The following is an 11,059-nucleotide window of genomic DNA, read 5'->3' on the forward strand; positions in this document are numbered from 1 at the left end:
TTTAGCTACTGTTATAAAGTTCCTCTTCCACCTCCCATGGCTGCTGCAGCCCCTGTCACACTAGGGAGTGGGAAATTTGAGACACATGCATGGTGGGCATTGCCCCACCATGGTGACAGTGTGCCAGAAGAGGCTGATGTACTGTGGCTGTCACCAAAAGACAGGGAGGCTCTGTGTCACAAGCATGCTTTTCACCATGAAATCCCAACGGCAAGTCTAAAAAACCCCAATAAATCACTATTTTCTGCTTCCTATTTTTGTTTGGATGCTCTTTACACTTGAAACACTTTCTTAAGAAAGGGCCTTGAGATCTAAAGTGCCTTTTAGGGTGTGTGAGAGCTCTTCAGGGAATCCAGCTCACCTTTCTGTGATTCTGCCAGTAAAACAAGGGTAGTGATCCTTGCACTGTCTCCTCCCTCCAAAACACAACTCTACATGCTGCAATTTAAAATTCTTTCTGGAACTTAAAAGAACTGGTGTTGTATTTGTGTGCACACATCCTGCATTGACTTAGGACTGTAATCAAGATAAAAATGAATATTTCTATTACAGAAATATGTAAAGTTCAGGCCCTTTCTTTCTCATTATAAATGTGCTTTCACTCTGAAATGAGAACAATTGAGTTCCACTGCACCCATGAACACCTGTAATCTGCATGTGGAGCTTGATACAGACATATTACGGAGAATGCTAACCAGGTTTGAACAAATGCTAATGAACACTACAGAAAGGCAATTTCAGACTTGATGTAAAACATTCGCTTCTGACAAGGAAACAGTTGAAACCACTAGGCATGTAGTCGTGTTTTTGCCTTCTGCTAAGCAGAAATTTTAAGTTTTCCAATTACTTCCTACCTATAATTACAGCTCCCTGGCTACAGCAAAAAATGATTTTATAGCACAGATTGCTGTTAGGAATGGAGTCAGAGCTACATAGCAGGCACTCTCCTATTCAGAGACTAAACTCAAGCCATTCATGTCTATGCAACAAGTAGCAATTAGGACCCACAAAAACAATTACAGACCCAGATCTGCTGGGATGAAGCACAGGGCTGTGTGACTTGCATACAGAGCAACCCACACCAGTTAACCCTTGCATGCTCCATTAACAGAAAACCAGACATTATGAAAGTGTTAAGCTTCAAAAATTTGTTAAAGAAATACACACAAAAAGTGCTGTACAAATGTGAGTTGTCACTTGATGCACAATTCTGCTTTTTTGTAACAATAGACTTCTACAATATTTGAGATTAGTTAGGATTTTTCTGCCTGTCTTTGGATTTGAACCCTGAAAGACTGGGATGCTCATTGACCAAGGGGTTCTGCTGGGGGTTTGACCCAGACTGTGGAGAGCTTAGCCCGCAGGTCTGATGCCTGTCAAGAGAAGCTGAATGTAGCTGTTGAGAACTTCTCTTTCAGCTTAGAAAAAGCATTGAAATATCTTGTTTAACGATGAATAGACTGAATTGTGTTTTTCTCTACAGTAAACACTACTGTAGATCTAAGCCTATGACTGTGCTCGAATCCACAGCGCCAGGACCATCTCAAATACTATGCATATGCTGCAGCCACTCAACTGAAAACATTGATGAGTGAGCATTAAGTATTCATCATTTCATTTACATGTAGCCAAACAGAGCAAGTCAATGATGATTTTACCGTGAGTCCTGTGGGAATGGGAGGAGCTGCTGTAAGCCTGGTGCCCTGCTGCCAGCCCCTCCTGCGCTGCCCTTGCTGCGGCACACACTGTCACAGGTGCCCCAGATCCTCACCCAGAAAGCACCATTCCCACCTCCGTGCTCTCCCGAAGGCTCCCAAGGCTGGAGCCTCCCTGCTGGGGCGGCCAATCCCAATCAGCAGCCCTGCGCCCAGCCTCCCTGTGCCGGATGGCTGCCCGGAGCTGTGGCCAGGGGCTTCTCCACTGGCTGGAGGGCAAAGCAGTCTGCAGCGAGGCGTAAGCCTTCCCTTACCCATGACGTGTACTCTTTCATTTGGTGCTGGTTGCTGTGGGAACCGCTGGCATGGCCCCTCCAGAAGCAGTCCTGACAGAGCTGGTAATTGTGACACTGCTGGCAGCGGTAGCGAAACCCCATCATGCTCTCGCTGTGGCAGTAGGAACACTCGACGGGGTGGAAGACTGCGCAGGAGAAAGAGACACGGAGCCATAAACCAAAGCAGAGAAAGCCCTGGCAAAATTTTACAGACAAAGCCCTGAATGGAAGGGTGAATCCCTTCTTTGTTTCTAGTGATCTGCAGCATCAGACACTGCTCACAGCTCTGACCTGCGAAAACTTGAGTAGCTGCCCAGAAACCTGTGCTGAGCCTCAGGCAACACTTCCTACACTGGGCACCAAACCCTTCATCACTTCTGAGCCGATGCCTGCACCCCCTGCTCACAGTTGTGAAAGATGTGTTCAGTGTCTAACAGAATACACGATAGAGGAAATTCATACATGGGAAAATCCACTGCACCCTTCAGCTGCATCACTGGGGGAAGCTGAATGTTTTCGTGTGCTGACGAGCTAAAGCGATGCGCCTTGGAGAAGTCAAACTCAGCTGTTCGATTACGGGAAGCACAGAAGTGTACTTAGGCATGTCGTTGTCTCTTAATTACTGCTGCCTCATCTGTACAACTGGCAGCATTTAGGTACCTATATACGGAGCTGAACACTGAGCTTTGGAAGCCCACATTTGGAAAACTGGGCCATTGAAAGGACCCATGTGGTCCTGTTCTCTGTTTCATTCAGAAGCAGAGAGTAACAAGGGTGCAAGTCACTGAGCATGCTAAGGCATCAATCAAGACATTCTGAAGCCTCTTTCTGGCAATAGTGCAATTTTGGTTCCTTTCTCCTCACAGCATGTACCCAATTTACCCTGGGGTACTGAACATTTCCTTGTTCCCAGGCACCTTCTGCTTTTCTGTCATAAGGTTCAGTCTGGGAGGATTTGGATCAATGCTGAATGTTGTCAGGGTTTTAATACCTTGCCAGAATTCTGCAGCAGGAAGGGTTAGTGCTCTAGGCTAGGAAACTGTGAAGCTGGTGAGGGACAGGGACGTGATGACAAGAGCTGGAGAAAGGTGGGGTAGATAGGAGGCTTTGCAGGAACATCGTCTTACCCAGCTTGGTGCCTTTCGGGTGGACGAGGGATTTATTTAGTACAAGAAGACATATATTTTCCTCCTCCTTGTATCACCAAAAAATGGCTGCACACCTCCCTTTCCATCAGCCCCATTTTCTCTTTGAAAATATGGTATAAATACTTTTATTGCCTAACAGGATGAGTATATATGATCTTTCCTTCCTCCTGCTCCCCTCCTCACTTCTTTTTCCCTGCAGCATCCCAGAGCTTCAGTTATGCTAGAGGCAAACCTTCAAGGGAGCCACAGCACAAGACCCTTACATAACAACCTCCGAGGCAAAATACTGGGTTGCAAAATTGTTCACAAAAAATCTATTTATCTTAATAAATATTTTAAGTTTTTTGTATAACTTCCTCCATTTTTACATCTTCCTTTTCCTAGATTTAGAATGTTAGAATAATGACCGTAAGCATCATTGCCTCCTGATGATCATGAGCAAGAAATGCCACATTAGGAACAAGTACACCCAGATAAATAAGGCAGTAAAACCGCATTTTGCATCTCAAGGTGTTTTTTTTCTATTTAATATTGTCAGTGCTGGTCCTTCTGGACAGCAGAAGCTGGCTGCATCTGAGCTGGGGAACTTCTCCAGACCTACATGAGGAACTGTACAGAGTTTCTGAGCTGCAATTTGGTGGTGCACACAGTGAGGTGAGATGAGATGCACAAGCTTTCTAGCTCTGCCCCTGCACTATCAGTGTGGCAGCACCTTCTACAGAAGCAGTATATGAAGGGTTTGGTTGGAGGACTGCATCTGTGAGTCTCTGAACTTTTCCTCAGGTGCTCAAGAAGCTGGAAGGCTGAGGAAGACGTTATTGCCCAGGGACACATCTTTAAAATCTGTGGTGTACTCATTCTGGGGAAAGAAGCCTTGAGGAGAAAGAGGCATCTCACAGTTAAAACCTCATCTTCCACACAAGCAAAGGATAAGGACAAATCCAGAACTTTCTTTTAAGAGTGTATTTTCTGAGAATGTAGGCTTAGGAGGAGATCCTTCATAAGGACCTTTTGGCTGGTATTTTGCACTGCACTGGACTTGTCCTGCCAAGAATATTGCATGAACGGAAACTGCCAAGCTGTTCCTTCTCTGCTGCCACATGTCATAGCTAATAAAAGTTGTGGCCTTGACAGTTTATCAAATGTAAGCGTGAATGGATCAGGTCCTATCGCTCTTTGCTTATCCAGAGCACAGGAGGAAAGGACATGGTCAGGAACTTCCTGAGTATAACAAAAATGAAGTCAAATTCCTGGCTTAATGACCAACAGGATTCTTTAAATATTTTACCAGTGACTGTAAGAAGAGCACATGGAGTCAATAAACCCAGCACAGTAGCTCCTGCAAAACCATCTACAGAGCAAGAAAAACACCACACAGAAGTTCACTCTTGTAACCACTTTTTGGCAGCAGCTCTTACTTACCATTTTCAACATTTGCCAGTCGATGCAGAAGTGGTAACCACACTAGACACTGTGGTGGTGGATCAGACATAAGAGTATCCAAGAAGGTGTTTAATGTGACTTTTTTCTGCTCAAACAAGCAAATAAACAGAAAAAATATCAGCAATTAGACATTCCAAAATGATTTATCTTGTCCTTACAGAAACTATTGGGAACGAGTTTCAGCCAGAGTTTGCTTGCAGCCCTGGCTTTCTAAAAAGAACATGTGGTATGAGCAAAGCTTTTCTGGACTATTTTTAGTAGTTAAAATGTATACTACTGATGAGTGGGTTGGATACACCTAGCTCCCACTCACTTCAAGACTATCTTCTAAAATCAATGCCTGAAGATGCTTTGTGAATAAGGTTGGCATTCAACTCCTCATGTTTTCATGTATTTGAAGTTACCACATAATGAGTACAAGCGCATGTAGGGTATCACTATATATTACCAATTTTCATATTAAAAGTCACTGCAGAGAATTACTGATGGTTCTCTAACAAAGAAAATTGACAAAAATAATGACAACGGAGTACAATTTCAAACCAAATACAGGGTAAGGACAGACCATCACAGGCAATTGTGTTACTGTAATTTAAGAAACTATGCTTGTCTGTTGGGTGACGGCAACTAGTTATATGTGACTGTGTGATGTTGTGTTTGCATACACTCAGGGACCGCAACTGTTCCTAAACTCTCCACAACTGTAAGCATGCCAAGAGGTATGCCCTTTTATCTTTCAAAGAGATTTAAACTCTAAAATATCCCTGTTGATTTTCAAAATGTAATCTAGGGCCATAAGTTTCTGAGGTGTCTGGAAAAAGTCATTACAAATCTTAGTTCATTTGTGTTTTTCAGACCTATAGGCCCAAGATATCTCTGCCATAAATACTTGCTCTTTCCTATGTAGTATACTGGTTACCTAAATGTTTACTAAAGTACACACCTACTGGGTGGTCAAGGACAGACAGTCCTTAAGAAATCAGCAACTGAGCATTCCTTAAAAATAAAATTAAGATGCAAAAATATTGAGCCCTGTTGAGAATGTGTGAAGATGCAATTTATAGACATGCATATTTAAGTAGCATCCCCATATCCAAAGGGATTGCTAAATTTTTGTATCTGATTGCATAAGCTACTGCTTTAACTCATAAAGAACTGTGGTTACCCCATGAGGAATCAAAACAGCAGCTATGCAGTGACATGTATCATCTCTGTGTGTCGCAGAATGCTTTTAAGAGCTGAGATTTCCAGATGGAGTGTCTGTGCTGTATTTATATACAATTGCCACCAGATGTAAAGAAAATCATTATTTCTCTTCTACATTGAGTGATCAATGTAAAATATCTCACTCTCTAACAGTCTCAAGGTGGAAATACTGCAAAATACTGGGAAATATATAAAGATATTTGTCCCTAGGAGAAGAGAAAATATTCAGGCTAGTTGTGAAAATGGTCTTGATTCTTTAACGAACAGAAATAGCCAGAATATGAGTTCTAAATCTCACTGAAATACTACCTTTTCCCACAATACCTGTAGTATGAAAGTCCAATCAAATAGCTACCACCTGCTTATATGAATGATCCTCCCACCCATGGAGAGTGGATAACCACTTCCCAGAGAGGCATCCTATGCTGTAAGCATCAGCCCGCGGAAAAGGATCTTTCTTTAGGAGTTTGCCTGTGAACTTTGGCATGGCTTTGCTGACCAATGCCACTAGCAAATGCCAGTGCTGTCTGCATCAGAAATGAGAACAGGAGGAGAAAAAGCAGAACGAAGTCCACGAAAAGAAGGGTCCTCCAGTGACCCATACTGCAGAGCTGAGTATCCCTAAGTTTTCCCTCTATGCTTGGAGGTGGGTAAGTTGGCAGCAAACACACAAGAGGTCTAAACAAATAGAGGGAAGACAAGAACAGCTCTTCCACAGTGCAGTAGGCTTTTGAGTGCTGCTATAATTTAAAGCCTGATTTGCACCAGATAAAGCAACTTGGCTTCACTGTCAGCTTTATGGGTCAACCCTTCTGGTGGTTACTGATTTTATGGATTAGAGAGAGCAGTACCCCTAAAAGGACACCAGCAGAGCAATTTCCATTCATTTTACAAGGTGTATTTTCCTCCTGCAGTTTTTTTTCAGCTGCCGGGAAAGTTGAAACTGAAAGCTGTTTTCTAAATATACGCCACATGCAGATGGAGTCTAGGTTTGTGGAATAACACTTAGCCAAGTGCTAAGAAAATGAAGTTAGCGTCTATCTTTTCAGTTTGGGATAAAAAAAGAGAATTAAGAAGTGTTTTTTATAATAATTACAATAGATATTAATACAAATACCATATAACATCACATTAATCCTGCCTACGGTGAAAGTGGTGGCAATAAAATTCCTTTTTGAGCCACAGATGTGTATTCTGAAACATTAAGTCACTTGCTCTGGCAATTCTGTTCCATAAATTTGCTGATGAGGAAACACTGTTGTTTCTATTTTGAATAGCCATTCAATCTAGCAGTGCTTCAGAGTTGGAGGAAAATACAGGGTTTGACCAAGTAAACCAGTACAATGGGGAACAATAAAACATTTCTGCAACAGGAAAAATCCTTGCAGATGCAAACTGAAACAGATTTGACACCATGAGCAGAAGATCATCTGCAGAACTTTTTCCTTCCCTGAAATTGAGCAATCTATGTATCAGGGGGCTGAAAGGTAAGCAAAAGTGAGTTCCATACTGAGAACAGAGTGAGTGCCAAACTCCTCCCAAGGTATCAACTTCTGATAATGCTATGTGCAACAATACAAGATTGTGAAAGAACAATCTACTGTGTGACTAACATTGTAAATATAATTTGTCACAGTGCTATAGGGATATGTTGAGTCTAATTTCAAAACTCTAGTTTACCCCTAGTGAGGACATAATGAGAATTACATGAAGTCAATTTAAGTGAAATATTAGACTAGATATACAAGAGCACCTGGCTGCCTAAAGATGCAAACCAGCAGCTTCCTAAATCTGCTGCGTGTCTACATTAGTCAGAAACCTAACTCTTGTTAGCTTTAAGCGGAGGCAGTGAAGTAAACCACCTGATGCCTGTTTGGGGACTTTGTTTCTCAAGGTACTTTAGTACATCTGATCCATTTGGTTGCAGTGTCAAGGGAAGTGCCATTTCTGAGGGATCCTTAGACAGAAAATGAGGCCTGAATGACATTTTTTCAAGAAAATAAATTGCTTTTATAATCTTTAATAATAGCATGTCCAGCATGTACAGAATCACTCACAGAATGGTTGTGCTTGGAAAGGATGTCTGGAGACCATCTAGCCCAAATCCCTGCTAAAGCAGGTTCACCTAGCGCAAGCTGCCACAGGATGGAGTCCAAGTCAGTTCTGACCAGCTCCAGAGAGGGAGACTCCACAACCTATATGGGCAGCCTGTTCCAGTGCTCTATCACCCTCAATGTAAAGTAGCATTTTCTCATATTCAGATGGAACTTCCTCTGTTTCAGTTTGTGCTCATTGCCCCTTATCCTGTTGCTGAGCAGCACTGAAAAGAATCTGGCTCCATCTTCTTGACACTTGCCCATAAGGTATCTGTATACATCCATAAGATCCCCTCTCAGTTGACTCTTGTCCAGGTTAAACAGTCCCAGCTCTCTCAGCCTTTCCTCCTGAGATGCTCCAGTCCCCTAATCATTTTCACTGCCCTCTGCTGGACCCTCTCCAGGAGCTCCTCCAGTTTGTTCTTGAATAGGGAGCCCAGTATTGGACCCAGTACTCCAGATGGGGCCTCACCAGGGCAGAGTAGATGGGGGAAAGGATCATCTCACTTGACCTGCTAGCCAAAGTCTTCCTAATTGCACCTCAGGACAGCACTGGCCTTCTTGGCCATGAGGGCACATTGCTGGCTTACGGTTAACTTATTGTTCACCAGGACTACCAGCTCCTTCTCTGCAGGGCAACCGCTAACCTGTACTGGTGCACAGGGGTGTTATTCTGCCCCAGGTGCAGGACCCTACACTTCATTAGGTTTCTCTCTGCCCAACTCTCTAGCCTGCCCAGCTCTCACTGAACGGCAGCACAGCTTCCTCATGTATCAGCCACTCCTCCCAGTTTTGCATTATCAACAAACATGCTGAGGGTACACTCAGTCCCTTCATTCAGTGCCTGATGAATAAGCTGAACTAGACTGGACACAGTACTGACCCCTGGGGAACACCGCTAGCTATGGCCCTCCAATTAGACTCTGTGCTGCTGGTCACAACCCTCTGAGCTCTGCCATTCAGCCAGTTCTCAATTAATTCACTGTCCACTCATCTAACCCACACTTCCTCAGCTTACCTTTGAGGCTGTTACAGGAGACAGTGTCAAAATCCTTGGTGAAGCCAAGGCAGACAACATCCAATGCTCTCTCCTCGTGTACCCAGCCAGTCACTCCGTCACAGAAGGCTACCAGATTAATCTAACATGATTTCCATTCCTCCTTGGTGAATCCATGTTGACTACTCTCGATAGCCTTCTTTTCCTCCACACGCAAAGCTTGAATGCGCTTTTGCCGTGCAAAAGCACTCTATTATTGTTTTAACACCATTAAAAAGTCACTTCACTATGTAAATTCTTCAACATAAGATGAAGCACTGTTTTACGTCTCCCTCTGTGAAACAAGACTAGTTTCACATATGCAAACATTACCATTTAAAATTATTTAGGAGATTATTGAGTAAATTAATTTTACCAATGCCCTTCAGTTGACTGGAGTACTTATTGATTAGTGATGAAACTGAGGGAAAACAAAATATTAGACTCTATTTTGCATGAAAATGACACTATTCCTGCTCAATTCAACTTATTTATTCATCAGTATTCAGTTAGTGAAAGGAAAGATAAAGAGAATGAAAATACTACTTTATTTCTAACATTTTCCCAGTTTCACTGTCTTCCCTTACTTTATATTTATGGAATCATATAGTGTGATGTATGGCAAAAGCCAGAGGAATTCTCTCTTTCTCCATCGGAGAAGTGGACAACCAGCCCCAATTATGGGATCTTCTGAAGTGCTAGGTGTTAGGTGCAGCCAACATACTGTACTCAGTACACCTACAGTCTGGTTAGTTGTGGAAAAATCTCCTGTTTTCTTCAGAATTAATTCATTGCTTTCCAGACCCTATCTCACTGATGTTATCTGTAAGAGACTGGGGATTTTCTAATACCTACTGACTCCCATTTTCAATAAAGGCTTAAGGCAATTTTCTTCTTACTTGTAAAATTCTTGTGTGTGTATACCATCACTTGGAAAATATGTAGTTTGATTTTTTGGTAGGAGTTGAGCTTTGTATGGAGAATATATACTCATATATGTCCCATATAGTCATATATAACTATATGCTCATGTAGACCCATATATGCTTATAGTAATAACAACTAACTGAAGTGGAGGATTTGCATGTCTTGGGATATTTATATCACCTAAATGTAAGTATTTACCTTAGGTGCTTAATCTAGGAAGTTAGACTCCTCAGGCTCCCTAATTTTGGAACATGTAAGTTAAGATGCTGCTCTGAATCACTTTCTGACTAAGCTTCTCTTTCATTCGTGGTTATACAGGGAACCTACAGAGACTAGCTTCCAACTGAAGGCACCTAACCTAGGTGCCAGAGATAAGGAAATTGGACCTTCCCTCCACCCAGCCATGCATTTCCTGGGTGAATACGCACATATGTATAAAAGAGGAAAAAACTCTTGGCCTGCTCAGAGGGGTGATTGAGCTCCTGTGTCTAGGATGCTCACTCTTCATTTACCTGTTGAGAGAAACAGGATTTTGCTGATTGCTCAGTATAACCAAATGAAGGCCCTTCGAAAACAGCAGTGGGCAGCTTGAGAACCTCCCGCAGAAACATGTCGTATCTGCCATAAACCATCACTCCACTGGAGTCGGAAATCATTGAGAAAATATCTGAAGGGGGAAAAGACAAGGAAAAGACACAGCAACTTCAGTGAGAGCTACAGATTTGGTCTGAATTCAGTATCGTCTGATTTGAACCACAAGCAATAAGCAACATGTTCTGCTCACGGAAACCTCCACTATTACTGCATCTTGAATTATAACCCCTCTCAGTAGAAAACAAAGAGAATCATTTACATATAAAGTAGCTGATTTTGATATTAAAATAGTCCTTTTTTATTTTTCATTGTGTGTGGTCATTTCTTTAAGCAAAGTCTGATGCATGGCATGAGGCAGTAATTTAAGCAGATAAGAAGGATCTAATTTGACAAGATATGCAACATCAGCTTTTTCCTACTGCCAGCTCACCATGTCAAATCCAAACCTTGACAAAGAGATAATTAAGTAAGTTGTTACTGTTTTGGAGACACAAAGCACTGAAGGTCTTTCAAGTGCATTACTTCTCACTCTTCTCCAGTTTTTTTCTTTTTTGTTCACGTGTAAAAATATTGCAGTTTTATTACTGCAGAGATGCACGTTTCTCAGCCTTCGCTCTTC

The 11,059-nt window shown here is 42.3% G+C and overlaps 1 protein-coding gene across 2 annotated transcripts in view; it reads right to left on the minus strand.

Moving 5' to 3' along the window:
* DTNA (dystrobrevin, alpha) overlaps nt 1-11,059 on the minus strand; it is a 97,576-nt gene that overhangs the window by 48,299 nt on the left and 38,218 nt on the right. For both annotated transcript variants that reach the window (XM_010018097.1, XM_010018098.1), the window contains 3 exons: nt 10,359-10,513; nt 4,561-4,666; nt 1,970-2,136 (listed from right to left, as the gene is read on the minus strand). In XM_010018097.1, coding sequence (XP_010016399.1) covers nt 1,970-2,136; nt 4,561-4,666; nt 10,359-10,513 — 428 coding nt within the window. The remainder of the gene's footprint in view (nt 1-1,969; nt 2,137-4,560; nt 4,667-10,358; nt 10,514-11,059) is intronic.

This window comes from Nestor notabilis, unplaced genomic scaffold, assembly GCF_000696875.1.
Source record: "Nestor notabilis isolate BGI_N333 unplaced genomic scaffold, ASM69687v1 scaffold5867, whole genome shotgun sequence".
Lineage (NCBI taxonomy): Eukaryota > Metazoa > Chordata > Aves > Psittaciformes > Psittacidae > Nestor > Nestor notabilis.